Source organism: Musca domestica, unplaced genomic scaffold (assembly GCF_030504385.1).
Source record: "Musca domestica strain aabys unplaced genomic scaffold, Musca_domestica.polishedcontigs.V.1.1 11, whole genome shotgun sequence".
NCBI classification, from domain to species: Eukaryota; Metazoa; Arthropoda; class Insecta; order Diptera; family Muscidae; genus Musca; species Musca domestica.
Window position 1 is genome coordinate 18,681,661 of NW_026712133.1, and position 17,830 is coordinate 18,699,490.

At 34.9% G+C, this 17,830-nt stretch overlaps 2 protein-coding genes across 2 annotated transcripts in view; one reads left to right on the top strand and one right to left on the bottom strand.

Moving 5' to 3' along the window:
* Positions 1-17,830, bottom strand: part of LOC101891098 (uncharacterized) — a 185,693-nt gene that overhangs the window by 43,451 nt on the left and 124,412 nt on the right. The gene's annotated exons all lie outside the window — the stretch shown is intronic.
* On the top strand, positions 1,980-2,624 carry LOC131800367 (uncharacterized). Its single transcript, XM_059131919.1, has 2 exons — positions 1,980-2,137; positions 2,209-2,624. Exons 1-2 carry the CDS (start codon positions 2,123-2,125, stop codon positions 2,554-2,556), a joined length of 363 nt encoding a protein of 120 aa, XP_058987902.1. The 5' UTR covers positions 1,980-2,122; the 3' UTR covers positions 2,557-2,624.

Sequence of the window (17,830 nt, forward strand, 5' to 3'; positions counted from 1 at the left end):
GGCTATACGATATTGTGGACCTATATGAACAATTCTCTGCCGAGGTATAAAGTACCCACAAGGAACTCCTTGTGTGGATTTTCAGACAATTCCGATGAAAAATGTGGGTAAAATCATCAAAATACCGAATATCGGGGGGTACCGTTATATGGGGGCTATACGATATCGTGGACCGATATAGCCCATCTTCGAACTTGACCTGCCTGCAGACAAAAGAGAGATCTGTGCAAAATTTTAGCTTCCTATCTTAATTCGTTTAGACTGTAGCGTGATTACAACAGACGGACAGACGGACAGACGGACGGACAGGGCTAAATCGTCTTAGAATTTTACGCTGATCAAGAATATATATACTTTGTTGGGTCTAAAATGATTATTTCGATGAGTTACAAACGGAATGACAAACTTAATATACCCTCCATACCTTTTTTGGTGGAGGGTATAAAAAAAATGATTAAAGTTCTCCAGTAAAATTTGTCAGGGCTTTAAAATTTTCAAATTTTATGCACGAAAAATGCTTGCGATTAACTTTTCGCAAAAGCCCAGGTTGAGGTTTGGTAAAGTTATGTTGAATTGTACACGGATTGTGCTCATTTGTGCAGTTAATATTTTTCCAATATCGAATTTGGTAAGAGATATCGAATAAAAATTTAAAGGCACAAGTGAGCACAAACCGAGTAGAATTCCACCTTTCCAAATTCGAAAAATGCAATTCCAACGGAAACCACATGTAATATTCCGAATGAAAGGTTAGAAATGGTATGCCAAAATTGTATTAAACGGATGAAGCATTTGAGACTGCCGGGGTGAACATTTGCATGAAATAATCTTCAAACATTAATATTTGCAACGAATTTTATTTATTTTTTATTATTATTATTTTTATTATTATTATTATTATAATTATTATTTTTATTTATTTATTTATTATTATTATTATTATTATTATTATTATTATTATTATTATTATTATTATTATTATTATTATTATTATTATTATTATTACATTATTATATATAGTAATAATAATAATAATAATAATAATAATAATAATAATAATAATAATAATAATAATAATAATAATAATAATAATAATAATAATAATAATAATAATAATAATAATAATAATAATAATAATAATAATAATAATAATAATAATAATAATAATAATAATAATAATAATAATAATAATAATAATAATAATTATTATTATTATTATTATTATTATTATTATATATATATATATATATATATATATATATATATATATATATATATATATATATATATATATATATATATACATTTTTTTTTTTTTAGCTCTTAAAAATGACAATAACAATTTTCTTTTTCAAAACGGCCAAAAATATTATTTTACTTTTGTATAAAATATGACTTTGAATAATTTTACTATTGTTTTTCAAATAAATTCGAAGAAGCGATAAAAAAAAAATAAAAAAATATAGTATTTCAGTACATTACATAGCGTAAATTATTAAATGTCCAGTCTATATTACGCACTTCAGAACTTTTGTCCATATCAAGTTCGTGTAGTACAAATGTTCAATTAATCGTTGGCACATGTTAGGCATCTTTGATAATCTCATTCAAACCGGCTGGATACAACACCCCTTTTATTTGTTTTGTTATTTTGTTTCCAAATCGCGGCAAATCCCATCTTTGATACTCATAATTTGTGTATTGTTTATGTTTTGATGTGATTGTTTGTCTCCCAAAGATTTAAGTGCGTAGCTAAATAATGTGATTCAAGCTTCTGGGAATTGCTCAAGATTGGGTCCAACAAAATTTTGTGTTAAATTTAATCTTCATAATTTAACCGCAAACGTTTCAAAACAAACACATCATAAAATTTCGAAAAAAAAGAAATGATTGTGCGGTTTAGAGGTCAGCAGCTTGTGAGGCGATAAGAAGTCCATAACCTATAATACTTGGAATCCAAACCAAATTTTATTATTTTGATTATTTATTTTTATTTGATTCTATTTTTTCAAAATGTATAAAAACAGCTAATATTTATGTTTTTGACATTATAAACAAATTACTAAGCAAACTATAAAGTTATTACTAAAGAAATCTTCAAGTTTCTATTAAATCAACTAAAATGGCAAAATTCTTTGTAAGTCACAAAAACGAAAATTAATTTCAGAGGCGAATTCCTTAATATTTTTTTTTTTCACTTTGGTGTAGATGATTGTTTTCTGCGCCTTGTTCGCTCTGGCTGTGGCCCAGCGTGGTGGAGGATATGGCGGACAACAGGGCCATGGACAACAAGGTGGCTTCGGTGCCCAGCAAGGTGCCGGATTCGGTGGACAACAGGGACATGGTAAACATGGCCACCAAGGTGGTTTAGGAGGACAGCAGGGTCAACATGGTGGTTTTGGAGGTCAGCAAGGCCAACATGGCCAACATGGTCAACATGGTAGTTTCGGAGGACAACAAGGCCAAGGTCAGCATGGTGGCTTTGGAGGACAAGGTCAACATGGCCAGCACGGTGGTCGCGGTCAGCAAGGCGGTTACGGCAGTCGTGGCTATTAATTTAAGACACTTATGTATGAAAACAGACTGAATCCCTAGCCTCCAAATAAATTTATTCTTAACTTATAGATGAAGACTATTATTGCCTCTATGCTTAAGGTATTAGCATAACAGATTTATTACGTCAACTGGGATTAATCGTTACCAGATCCCTGGAACGATCGTTTATCTACATTTGAAAACTTAAGCCAGATATGAATATTAACAGAGGCCAATATTGGAATACATTTGGTTCTCGAAGATAGTATCCGATTATTATCACACTTGGCATAATGTAATAGTTCTACAAACAAATGATCGAGTGAGGAAATGCGATATATCGGCCCTCTCCAACAAGGGGTCAAAATTTTAAATAGTTGAAGGTCTCAGAAATTCAGTATAAATACAGGGTGAGATGAAAAAAACTGCAATCAATTTCAGACTACTGCCATTTCTAAGCCGACTGCTGTTAAAATTATTCCAGTGACAGCTCATTATATTGTTTACAGGCGTACTAAAGCATATTGGTGAGAATTTTCCAGGAAAAAAGTTATTCGAAATGGAATTGAAGCGTGATAGTGGGATTTCTTTATATTTGGCTGGAAAACCACAAGTGGCTATCGCTAGAGCACTCCAAAATTTAAATGTCATTAAATCATTTGTGTCTCGTACCATCACTCGTTACCGTGATAGCGTACCCCGACGACAAGGAAGTGGACGGAAGAAAACACTAACATTAGCAGAAATGGTTCGAAAAGTGGCCGAAAAAAGGCTCGTGAACTAAGCATATCGCTCGTGAACTAAACATAAACATTCGGCAAATATTAAAAAATGAGCTCGGGGTAAAGCCATTGAAATTCCAATAACTGCAAGAACTTACATCGCAACAGAAAGAAAACAGACTCAAAAGAGCTAAAGAGTTGTTTCGACCTTGGCATCGGAATAAATGGCGAATATTATCGCGAAAATATTCTGGAGGGTGTATTAAAGCCTTGGCCACGCAAACATTTTGGCCGCAGGCCTTGGACATTCAAACAGGACTCAGCACCCTTGCATTCAGTACGCGCCACCCAAGAATGGTTGCAAAATGAGATAAAAATACCGCAGAGCAACATTCGGGCAGCGTGTGAGGGTTTCATTGGCCCTTTGAAGGCCATAACTCGTGCCAAAGGTAACCAATTCGACCACATATAAACTTTTTCTAAAATTTGATGCTATTTCCGACATTTTTTGCTTTCATTCAATAAAATTTAAAAATAAAAAATGTAAAAATTATGGCGTTTGACTTTGTTTCAGTATATCGAAACAACCAAATGTCCACCCGTTTTCTGTAAACCCAGACGCCCTCCAAGAAGCAAGTACATTAAATGTGGAGAAAATCGGTTCAGATATAGCTATAGCTCCCTTATATATATTTCATCCGATTTTGTGTTTAAGTCACTCACATTCGTAATATGCATTCGACATCAATGATATTTGTACCAGATATCTTATAAAGCTCGAAAATACCTTTGCCAAATGTTATTGAGGACTGCTAAGATTTGGATATAGCTCCAATATATATCCTTAACCCGATTTCAGATTTATTGTACAAATAATGGCTAATATCAGCCTAAATGGAGTGGATTATGGGGTGTATTCCCCCGCCCGACTTTTGACTTTTCGTTGCGGTTTTTGTTGTATTGAATGATGATCGTTTATGATAATTACGTATGATTTTCTGTACATTACCCTAAATTTGAAGAAAATCAGACGTGAAATTCCCATATTACGATAGTATTTAAAAGTTCGATCTTTTGTGGGGAAGGAATTCGAGGTAGTGGTCCAATAAATTTCGCACTTGGCCAAACTCTTACAAATATTGGCCATTCTCACAACTGACCTAAATCTTATGTAAATATTACGATGTGAGAAGATGGTATATTTTGACCTATATTTCCCATTTCCGAACTCGTTCTTACTTCGTTTAAAAATAATACTCAACAAATACTATATTTAAGTTAATTTAGTGGGAATAATTTGAAAAAAATGCTTAAGATTTTGTAAATACAATTTTCAAACCTCTGTCATTCATTTTCATCATTAAATCCGCAACAATTTCATACATCATTAAATTCAAATCAATCTAATACAGTTTTACCTCGCTCCTTTGAAAACACATTTAACACACTTCAAACGTCAAACGTCAAAGTGTTGCTAAGAAAACATAAGGTGTGGTGTTCTTATTGCATTTTTAATCATTTTAGTTTGCCGCAATTACATTAAATTTGTCTTAAGTAAATATTCACAATCATATATGTATGTAGAACGTGTGCCCAAACACATATGAAGGGCTCACAGCTATACCGAACTAAGTCATAAAAACATAATTCGAAGATATTTAGAGGTAAAGTAGATGCACTGTCATTAATTTCTGGAAGGAATATTTTAGTCTACCAAAAGAAAATGTAAATGTCTATATTCAAAATTAATTAATGATATTAATTTAAAATAAAAATAATTTAAATATATTACTAAAAAAATATTCAAAAACAAAAAAGTTTACTTTAGTTCATTATTACTATGAATAAAATTTCAAGGTTTCACAGCTAAAGCGAACCAAGTCAAAAAAATAAAATAAAGTGTTCATTATATGGCTAAATATAGTAAACTTTAGCGATTAATTTCCCACTAGTTTCGGAGTTTTATTTTAAGTCATGTCTTGGTTTGGCTGCGGGTGCTTCTATTGTAATTGATAATCATTGTGATTTTTAGGAAAATAAAATAAATTCATTTAAAAAAAAATAAATTAATGTTAACGAGGACAAAGGATAATTAAAAGTTTCAACTATGGTAGAAATAAGAGGGTAAATTCATGCAATTATATGTTTACATTTTTATACCCTTCACCATAGTATGGAGGGTATATTACGTTTGTAATTCCTTGATCTTGATCAGCATAAAATTCTATTCTATTTAGCGTCCGGCTGTCCGTCTGTGGAAATCACTCTAGCATCCAAACGAAATGAAGTAAGTTGATAAAAATTTACTCAAATGTGCATTATGTCTGCAGGACTTTTGGTATTGAAAATGGACCATGTAGGTCCACGTCTTCGTATAGCCCCATATAACGGTATCTCCCGATATGCGGTACTATTACCGGAAATATTTCAAATTTTGTATTTGAAGTTCGTAATGAATACTACAGCCTATGACTGCAAATTGTCTGTGCAGGTTCACATCTTCGTATCGCCCCTAATATGCGGCTACATTCGGTATTTTTAAGATTTAAACAAAATTTTTAATGGATTTTAATTTTATGAAAATTGCCAAATTTGTACCAAATGGTGGAGGGTATTCAAACATGGCAGAAGAATACAGGTAGATGCATCAACGCTTAGGAGCATTGATATGTCAAAAATTTTTAAATGTTCTTTAAAATATAAGTAGATTTTAATATGTTTTCTTATACGACGTCATTCGGAGGTTATTATAATTCTTGTTTTTCAACAATTTTTGCAAATTTAAGTAATTTTTCATTCAACATTTTCAATTCCAAAATTGGTTTGACAGTTCATTGTCCCAGCAGCTGTGTCGATGCGTCTACCTATCTTTTTCTACCATGGTATTCAAAGTTCGGGCGGCCGAACTTACAGCTTTTTTACTTGTTTTTTTTTTTCAAAGTTATGCATTAGACAACATCTCATTGTCAAAATATATATTTATATAAATCCATTGTACATACCAATCAGAGATGGGAACCTGCTTTCTAGGCAGGGACATTTGACAGAGTAAATTACACAAAATGCAGAGATGGATATGCTTATTTGAAATGACTTTACCTTCTTAATTTTACCATGGTTTCAACAAATATTTACTCATAAAAAATCGTCATTTCCGTCTTCATCATTTTTGGGGCTGGCAAATATTCCTCATCTTCATTTCTGGAAAATCACTAGCACTGCTGTTATTACTATCCATTTATAGAAAACACTGATTTTTTTTAATATTGCTGAAAACTGAACGACAATAAACACGTGCTCACTAATAGTACTGATTCAAAGTGAACCAGTAAGGAAAGCTCAAAAGTCGGACGGGGCCGACTATATGATACCCTACACCACTATGCATATTTAGTAGAGCTCTCGTAAAAAGGTTTATACAAGGCATTTCAGAGCTCTATGAGATATTTGGTACAAAATCAAAATCTATCTAATCCTATCGTGCATTTTACGAACTATAGCTATCTCTGAACCGGGTTTCTCTAAATTTGACGTATTAGCTTCTAGACTGAATTCGGTCTTATGTACGAAAATTAAGGTGATTTGGGCTGATATTGGCCATTTGGTGCACAATTAACACGAAATCGGATGAAGATATATATGGGAGGCATATCCAAATCGGAACAGATTTTAATAGAATTAAAATCAACTGTTTTTGGGCTTTATCTGATATCTGGTACCAAATATCATTTCTGTGGAGTGCATATTACGAATGTGAGAGACTTAAAGACCAAATCGGATGAAAGATATATATGGGAGCTATAGCTATATCTGCACCGATTTTTACTAAAATTGGTGTACTTGCTTCTAAGCTGGTTTCGGTCGGATTTGCCAAAATTGATGCTATTACGGCCATTTGGTGGTCAATCACCCGAAATCGGATGAAGATATATATGGGAGCTATATCCAAATCTGAACCGATTTCGATAAAATTTAAAACAGCTATTTCTGTGCTCCATCTAATACCTGGTAACAAATATCACGGTTGTGGAGTGCATAGTAGGAATATGAGGGACTTAAAGATCAAATCGGATGAAAGATATATATGGGAGCTATAGCTATATCTGAACCGATTTTCTCCAAATTTGATAAACTTGCTTCTAGGCCGAACTCGGTTGTTTGTGCCAAAATTCAGGTAATTTGGACTGATAGTGGACATTTGGTGCACATTTAACCCGAAATCGGATGAAGATATATATGGGAGCTATATCCAAATCTGAACCGATTTCGATAAAATTTAAAACAGCTATTTCTGTGCTCCATCTAATACCTGGTACCAAATATCGCGGTTGTGGAGTGCATAGTAGGAATGTGAGGGACTTAAAGATCAAATCGGATGAAAGATATATATGGGAGCTATAGCTATATCTGAACCGATTTTCTCCAAATTTGATATACTTGCTTCTAGGCCGAACTCGGTTGGGTGTGCCAAAATTCAGGTAATTTGGACTGATAGAGGACATTTGGTGCACATTTAACCCGAAATCGGATGAAGATATATATGGGAGCTATATCTAAATTTGATCCGATTCTCACCAATTTCAATAGGGTTCGTCCTTGGGCCAAAAAAATTTTGTTTGGAAAATTTCATCTCAATCGGATAATAAATGCGACCTGCATTTTGTTCACAAGAATACATGGACAGACGGACGGACGGACGGACGGACAGACGGACGGACATGCATAAATCGACTCAGAAAGTGATTCCATGAAGGTTCTCAAAAGTAACTATGGGTCTATCTCGTTTCCTTCTCCATGTTACAAACAAATGCACAAAGACATAATACCCTTACCACTATGTGGTGTAGGGTATTATGTCTTTGTGCATTTGTTTGTAACATGGAGAAGGAAACGAGATAGACACATAGTTACTTTTGAGAACCTTCATAGAATCACTTTCTGAGTCGATTTATGCATGTCAGTCCGTCTGTCCGTCTGTCCGTCCGTCCGTCCGTCTGTCCATGTATTCTTGTGAACAAAATGCAGGTCGCATTTATTATCCGATTGAGATGAAATTTTCCAAACAATATTTTTTTGGCCCAAGGACGAACCCTATTGAAATTGGTGAGAATCGGATCAAATTTAGATATAGCTCCCATATATATCTTCATCCGATTTCGGGTTAAATGTGCACCAAATGGCCAATATCAGCCCAAATGGCCCGAATTTTGGCACATGTGACCGAGATTAGCCTTAAAGCAAATACAACAAATTTGGAGAAAATCGGTTCAGAAACAGCTATAGCTCCCATATATATATTCATCCGATTTCGGGATAAATGTGCACCAAATGTCCACTATCAGTCCAAATTACCTGAATTTTGGCACACCCAACCGAGTTCGGCCTAGAAGCAAGTATATCAAATTTGGAGAAAATCGGTTCAGATATAGCTATAGCTCCAATATATATCTTTCATCCGATTTGGTGTTTAAGCCTCTCACATTCGTAATATGCACTCCACAAGAATGATATTTGGTACCAGATATAAGATACAGCCCAGAAATAGCTGTTTGTAATTTTATCGAAATCGGTTCAGATTTGGATATAGCTCCCATATATATCTTCATCCGATTTCGGGTTAAATGTGCACCAAATGGCCAATATCAGCCCAAATGGCCCGAATTTTGGCACATGTGACCGAGATTAGCCTTAAAGCAAATACAATAAATTTGGAGAAAATCGGTTCAGAAACAGCTATAGCTCCCAAAAATATTCATCCGATTTCGGGTTAAATGTGCACCAAATGTCCACTATCAGTCCAAATTACCTGAATTTTGGCACACCCAACCGAGTTCGGCCTACAAGCAAGTATATCAAATTTGGAGAAAATCGGTTCAGATATAGCTATAGCTCCCATATATATCTTTCATCCGATTTGATCTTTAAGTCCCTAACATTCCTACTATGCACTCCACAATCGTGATATTTGGTACCAGTTATTAGATGGAGCACAGAAATAGCTGTTTTAAATTTTATCGAAATCGGTTCAGATTTGGATATAGCTCCCATATATATCTTCAACCGATGTCGGGTTCATTGACCACCAAATGGCCAATATCAGCCCAAATGGCCCGAATTTTGGTACATGTGACCGATATTAGCCTTAAAACAAATACAACAAATTTGGAGAAAATCGGTTCAGAAACAGCTATAGCTCCCATATATATATTCATCCGATTTCGGGTTAAATGTGCACCAAATGTCCACTATCAGTCCAAATTACCTGAATTTTGGCACACCCAACCGAGTTCGGCCTAGAAGCAAGTATATCAAATTTGAAGAAAATCGGTTCAGATATAGCTATAGCTCCCATATATATCTTTCATCCGATTTGGTGTTTAAGCCTCTCACATTCGTAGTATGCACTCCACAAGAATGATATTTGGTACCAGATATAAGATACAGCCCAGGAATAGCTGTTTGTAATTTTATCGAAATCGGTTCAGATTTGGATATAGCTCCCATATATATCTTCATCCGATTTCGGGTTAAATGTGCACCAAATGGCCAATATCAGCCCAAATGGCCCGAATTTTGGCACATGTGACCAAGATTAGCCTTAAAGCAAATACAACAAATTTATGCATGTCAGTCCGTCTGTCCGTCCGTCCGTCCGTCTGTCCATGTATTCTTGTGAACAAAATGCAGGTCGCATTTATTATCCGATTGAGATGAAATTTTCCAAACAATATTTTTTTGGCCCAAGGACGAACCCTATTGAAATTGGTGAGAATCGGATCAAATTTAGATATAGCTCCCATATATATCTTCATCCGATTTCGGGTTAATTGTGCACCAAATGGCCGATATAAGCCCAAATGGACTGAATTTTAGTACATCGGACCAAATTCAGCCTAGAAGCAAGTATATCAAATTTAGTGAAAATCGGTTCAGATATAGATATAGCAACCATATATATGTTTCATCCGATTTAGAGATTTAGTCCCATACATTCGTAATATTCACTCCACAACGGTGATATTTGGTACCAGGTATTAGATGGAGCACAGGAATAGCTGTTTTAAATTTTATCGAAATCGGTTCAGATTTGGATATAGCTCTCATATGTATCTTCATCCGATTTCGGGTTAAATGTGCACTAAATGGTCAATATCAGCCCAAATCACCAGTCTAGAAGATAATACGTAAAATTTGGAGAAACCCGGTTCAGAGATAGCTATAGTTCGTAAAATGCACGATAGAATTAGATAGATTTTGATTTTGTACCAAATATCTCATAGAGCTCTGAAATGCCCTGTATAAACCTTTTTACGAGAGCTCTACTAAATATGCATAGTGGTGTAGGGTATCATATAGTCGGCCCCGCCCGACTTTTGAGCTTTCCTTACTGGTTTTTTTTGCTTTGAAAAAAGTCAAAAATGACAGTCGTTGACTTAGGCTTTTTACTGTCATCTTTGGAACGAAACACTTTTTGACATTGTGCTTTACAGGGTAAACAGAGTTTCCATATACGGGAACATTGGCACTAATTTCGCCATTTTTTATTTTTCATGACTTGGTTCGGTATAGCAGTGAGCCCTCCATATATGTATACCAACTTATTTGATAGCTGTGGAAGGCATCACTAATGCATGTGAAATAATTAACATTATACTGTTCTTGCTTCCTCCGTAATTTTATTTCAATATTTGGCATGTATATGTGGGTTGGGATGTGTACTGTGTTGTCAAAATCCAAAACTTAATATGAATACCAATAAAGGTTAAGTTACGTTAAGGAGAGGTATAAAAAAATTGGTAAGAGTTTAAAAGGGCAAGTAATCAGTAGATTCCTTAAGACGATCCCTTTTATACTCTATGGCTACTTAAAACGGGCCTCAGCGAAATAATGATTACACTGTGCGACTAAATTTCAATACATTATGAAGGTTGAGCTAAAAATACAGGGTGAGATAAAAAAACTGCAACAAAGTCAAACGCCATTATTTTTACATTTTTTTTTTTTATTTTATTGAAAAAGCAAAAAATGTCGGAAATAGCATCAAATTTTAGAATAAATTTAGATTTGTTCGAATTGGACACCTTTGGCACGAATAATGGCCTTCAAACGGCCAATAAAACCGTCACACGCAGCCCTAATGTTGCTCTGCTTTATTTGGGCCCATTCCCCGCGAAGTGCTTGCTTGAGGTGATCGACACTTTGGTATTTTTTTATAACAACCTTGCTTCCCAAAATCCTCCAGACACAATTGTACAACGGATTGGTATCCGGAGATTTTGGTGGCCATTGTGCGCTGGAAATGAAGCGAGGAACCTCATTTTGTAACCATTCTTGGGTGGCGCGTGCTGAGTGCGATGGTGCTGAGTCCTGTTGGAATGCCCAAGGTCTGCGGCCAAATTGTTTGCGTGCCCAAAGCTTTAATACACCCTCCAGAATATTTTCGCGATAATTTTCGACATTTATTCTATGCCACGGTCGATTAATACGAGCGGAGTGCGACCATCGGCTGTTATGGCGGCCCACACCATCACCATGGGCGGTGTTTGAGTTCTGGTGTCCAACCGAAGGTCCACATTTTCAGCTGACCTCTTTGGAAAGTAAATACGATCATTTTGTTTGTCTACAAACTGCTGGAAAACAAATGTTTTCTCAACCCAATTCAGTAGTTCACCACTTTCGGCCAAGCGAAGCAACCCTTTAGTTCCTTTTATACCCTCCACCATAGTATGGAGGGCATATCAAGTTTGTCATTCCGTTTGTAACACCTCGAAATATACATTTTAGACCCCACAAAGTATATATATTATTGATCAGCATAAAATTCTATGTCGATTTAGCGATGTCCGTCCGACTGTCCGTCTGTGGAAATCACACTAGCTTCCGAACGAATTTAAGTAGATTGATAATATTTTTCTCAAATGTATATTATCTCTGCAGGACTTTTGGTATTGAAAATAAGCCATGAAGGTCTACGTTTAGGTATAGCCCCCATACAACGGTACATCCCGAAATTTGGTATTTTGACGATTTAAGCGACAATATTCAGCAGAATTCTTTCAAATTAGGTATTTGATGTTCGTAATGGGTGCTACAGCCTATAACAGGAGATTGTCTTCGTATAGCCCCCATAAAATGGTACCTCCCGATATTAGGCGTTTTGATGATTTTAGCGACATTATTCACCGGAACTGTTTCAGATTTGGTATTTAAAGTTCGTAATGGATACTACAGCCTATGACAGAAAATTGTCTGTGAAGGTTCACGTCTTCGTATAGCCCCCATATAACGGTACCTCCCGATATTCGGTATTTTGATGATATCAGATACATTATTCACCGGAATTGTTTTAAATTTTGTATTTGAAGTTTGTAATGGATACTACAGCCTATGACAGAAAATTGTCTGTGCAGCTCTACGTTTTGGTATAGCCCCCATATAAAAGTACCCCCCTATATTCGGTATTTTTATGATTTAAGCGACATTATTCACCGAATTTTTTTTTCAAGTTTCGCAGTTGAATATTGCAATGGCTTATGACAAAAGTTGCCTACGCAGGTCCATGTCGTCCTATAAACCCTAATGTAACAGCTACATTCGGTATTGTTTAGATTTTAACAGAATTTTTAACGGATTTTATTGTTTTTGAGAATTGTCAAATTCGTTCCAAATTGTGAAGGGTATTCAAAGTTCGGATCGGCCGAACTTACATCTTTTTTACTTTTTTACTAAATACTAAATTTGAAACAATTCCGGAAAAAATTTTAATATAGGGAAGTACCGATATACGAAGACTTCGACCTGCATAGACAATTTTCTGTCTCAGACTATGGTACCCATGAGTAATTTCAAATACGGAATTTGAAACAATTCCGGTTAAAAAAATGGTCGCTAAAGTCATCAAAATAGCGAATATAGGGAGGTACTGATATATGGGGGCTTATGAAGACTTGGACCTGCTAATTAGCCGTCAAAACAAAGTCAGTCACGAATTGCACAAAAAGGACTTGATATGCTATTAAATACGAACGAACAGCCAGCAAGTGAGGCAACCACAACCATTGATTTGTATCGAAAACGAACGCCGAACACAAAAGACTACTACTGCTAATCGCATTCAAAATTAGTCGATAATGGTAATGGGGAAATGGAGCAAAAAATTGGTTGTTGAAAAGATTCTATGCGCCTGCATTTCGACGGCAGGAGTTTAATAGCTGATGATGATGATGGTGATGCAAATGAACTGCTAGCTAATTATGCAGCCATAATTGAATTTCACTATTCCTCATTTATGGATGAAGGTGAAAATTACTTTTAGTTTTCATGTTTGTTTTTCATTTCTGACAAAAACAAACAAAAAAAAAAAAAATCAAAGTTTATTTTTCTCTCATGTGCTTGGGTAACTCTGCCATATAAATGATCTATGATATGGATATGAGGCGCTGCTCCTCTGCTGCATATTAACACAAAATGAAATGATGGTTTTCAGAAAATTTACCTTTCACATACGTGCATACATTTTCCTTTGCATTCCTTCCTCTGTGCAATTGAATGAGTTGTGAAAAATTTAATTCAAACAGCTGCATTTCTCTGTGAGCATTAGTTTATAATTATAGCTAGGTGTTGAAATAGTATTTGCCTTTATTTGGGAAAATTTTAATTCTTTGTATTTATTTTAAATGAAAGTTTTAATTAGAACATTGTTATCATTATCCACCATTTGAAACAAATTTGGAAATAAAATCGTTAAAAAATTCTGTTAAAATTTTAAAAATACCGAATATAGCCGTTATATTGGTGTCTATACGACAACGTGGACCTACATGGGCATTGTTTGTCATAAGTCATTACCATATTCAAATTCGAAACTTGAAATAAACGGTGAATAATGTAGCTAAAATCATTAAAATATCGTATATAGGGAGGTAGCGTTATATCGGAGCTGTGCGAAGACCTGAACCAGCATAGACAATTTTCTGCCATAGACTGTAGCATCCATTATGAACTTCAAATACGCGTCTCAAACAATTTCGGTGGGTATTGTATCTAAACTCGTCAAAATACCGAATATAGGGAGGTACCGTTATATGGGGGTTATACGAAGACGTGGACCTGCAAAGACGATTCTCTGTCTTAGGCTGTAGTATCCATTACGAACTTCAAATAGCAAATTCGAAACAATTCCGGTTAATAATGTCGCTAAAATCGTCAAAATACCGAATATTGGGAGGTACCAATATATGGGGGCTATATGATAACGTGGATCTACATGGCCCTTTTACGAACTTAACCTGCCTACTGAAATATATATTTGTGCAAAATTTTAGCCTTCTATATCAATTCGTTCGAAAGATAGCGTGATTATAACAGACAGACAGACGGACATGGCTAAATCGTCTTAGAATTTCACGCTGATCAAGAATATATATATATATATACTTTGTTGAGTCTGACATGAGAATTTCGAGGAGTTACAATTTCGAACGATTAAGGAAGTTTTCCAAAAAATTAAATCTATTAAAAATCCTGTTAAAACCTTAAGAATACCGAATATTGTAAGGTACCGATATATTGGGGTGATATACAATATTGTGGACCTATACAGACAAATCTACGTCTGAGGTCTACGATTTAGCCCTGTCCGTCCGTCTGTCCGTCTGTTGTAATCACGCTACAGTCTAAACGAATTAAGATAGGAAGCTAAAATTTTGCACAGATCTCTCTTTTGTCTGCAGGCAGGTCAAGTTCGAAGGGGTCAACTATATGGGTCCACGATATCGTATAGCCCCCATATAACGGTACCCCCGATATTCGGTATTTTGATGATGTTAGCCACATTTTTCAATGGAATTGTCTTAAAATCCACACAAGTTGTTCCTTGTGAGTACTTCACCCCCTGAGAGAGAATTGTCTACACAGGTCCACGATATCGTATATCCCCCATATAACGGTACCCCCCGATATTCGGTATTTTGATGATTTGAGCCACATTTTCCAATCGTATTGTCTGAAAATCCACACACGGAGCTCTTTGTGAGCACTTTACCCCTGAAACGGAATTGTCTATATAGGTCCACGATATCGTATATCTATATTCGGTATTTTAATGATTTTAGCCACTTTTTCCTATGGAATTATCTGAAAGTACACACAAGGAGTTCTTTGTGAGTACTTTACATGCAGACATAGATTTGTCTTTATAGGTCCACAATATCTTATATCCCCCCATATATCGGCACTTTCCTATATTAGATATTTTAAAGATTTTAAAAGAATTTTTAATGGATTTTATTATTTTCAAAATTTTCTAAATCGTTCCAAATGGTGGAGGGTATTCAAAGTTCGGCCCGGCCGAACTTACTGCTTTTTTACTTGTATAAAAGTTATAAATATTCAAAATTCCAAAAAAGTCTATACACCCGATTTTGAAATGGTAAAAATTGTGGGTGTGCAAAATTTAAAGCGTTTATAAGCGTTTTAGATATTCCACATTTTGACCCTTTGTGAGGAAGATATTCAAAGGAGTGGTCCTATATATCCCATCGTCACATCAAATCTTGTTTTGGCAGAAATATTGGGATGTGTGAAGTTTGAAAATAATCGGATTCTTATTTCGCATTTTAAGAGCGTTTTTTTTTTACAAAATTTTCACCCTTTAAGTGGGAGGTACTATCTTTACACCCGATTGTGTAATGTTAAAGGTATTGGTATATGTGATATTTGAAGAGGATCTGCATTATATTTCGCATTTTATGAGCGTTTTAGTTATTCCAAATTTCTTAATTTGTCAATAATAGCATTTTACACGACATAAAAGTAAAGTATTAAAATTTAAGAAATTAATTGGAAAATGCGGCTAAAACGTGAAAAATACTTGAATTCGCTGAGTATTCGTATTGGTACAAACAAACCGATATGATCCAAATAAATCCTCGTATTTTCTTTGGTAATATTGTCGAGGACATTATATAGGCTAACTGCAGTGATTCCAAGGAATACCAATCCGAGAATTTAAAAGAATGTAGAAGAGGGTTAAATTGTCCCCCCTATTTAGGTTACTTTGCCATGTAATCCGTGTAAATATAATACACCAGTCTTCTCTTTTTATAACCTCCACCATAGTACGAAGGGTATATTAAGTATGACATTCCGTTTGTAACGAAATATACATTTTAGCATAAAATTCTATGTCGATTTAACGATGACCGTCATCTGTCTGTCCGTATCTGTCCTATGGAAATCACTTTGGCTTCCAAATGAATTGAAGTTGGTTGATACAATTTTACTGAAATGTGTGTTTCTTCTGCAGGACTTTTGGTATTAGTCCATGTTTATTTATAGCACCCATATAATTGTACCTCCCTATATTCGGTATATTAATGAGTTTGGAGACATTGTTCACCGGAATAGTTTCACATTTCGTAATGATAGTTCGTAATGAGTACTACAGACTGTGGCGGAAAATAGGCTATGAAGGTCCACGCCTTTGTTAGACCCCATATAACGGTACCTCCCTATATCCGGTATTTTAATGACTTTTGATACATTTTTAATCAGAATTGTTTCAAATTTCGTATTTGAAGTTCCTATTGGGAACTTTGGTCTATGACAGAAATTCTTCTTTGCAGGTCCTGGTCTTCCTATAGCCCCATATAGCCGTACCTACCTACATTTCATTTTAATTTCATATTTACAGGTCCTAATATGTACTACAGTCTATGATTGTCCACCTCCCAATATTCGGTATTTTGACGTTTTTAAATACAATATTCACCGAAATTGTTTGAAATTTCTTATTTGAAGTTCCTATAAGAAGGAGTGAACCTAATTTCGTTTAAGACAAAATATTTCATTTGAACATTTTGATCTTTTGTGAAGGAGTTTCCAACCTTTAAACTCGTTCGAAATTTAATTTAAAGAATAATAGATAATAACTTAATAGAATTTAAATATGGACGAAAAGGGTATTTTTTTCCTATTAATAATATTGTGTGGACACAAAAATACACGGACATGACCAGATCGGCCGTCCTGAATCGGATTTCTTCCAAATAGACATAAAAAACTTGGACCTGAGGTCTTGGCGCAATTTTTTCTATAGAACAAACTTGGACCTGAGGTCCTGGCGATTTTTTTCTATAGAAAAAATCTGGATCTGACGTCCAGCGAATTTTTTTTCTATCGAAAATTTTTTTCTATAGAAACAATTTGGTGCTTAGGACCTTCAAATTTTTTTCTATAGAAACCATTTGGTGCTGACGTCCTGCGAATTTTTTTCTATAGAAGAAACTTAGTCCTGACGTCCTGCGATTTTTTTTCTACACAAAAAACTTGGAGGTTTGAGGTGTCTTGACGATTTTTTTTTTCTAGAAAAAACTTGGACCTGAGACGTCTTGGCGAATTTTTTCTATAGAAAAACTTGGACCTGAGAGGTCCTGGCAATTTTTTTCTATAGAAAAAACTTGGACCTGAGAGGTCCTGGCGCATGTTTTTTATAGGAAAAACTTGGTTCTGTCGTCCTGGCGAATTTTTTTCTATAGATGAGGTACCTTGTGGCCGTATGAAATGAATGAATG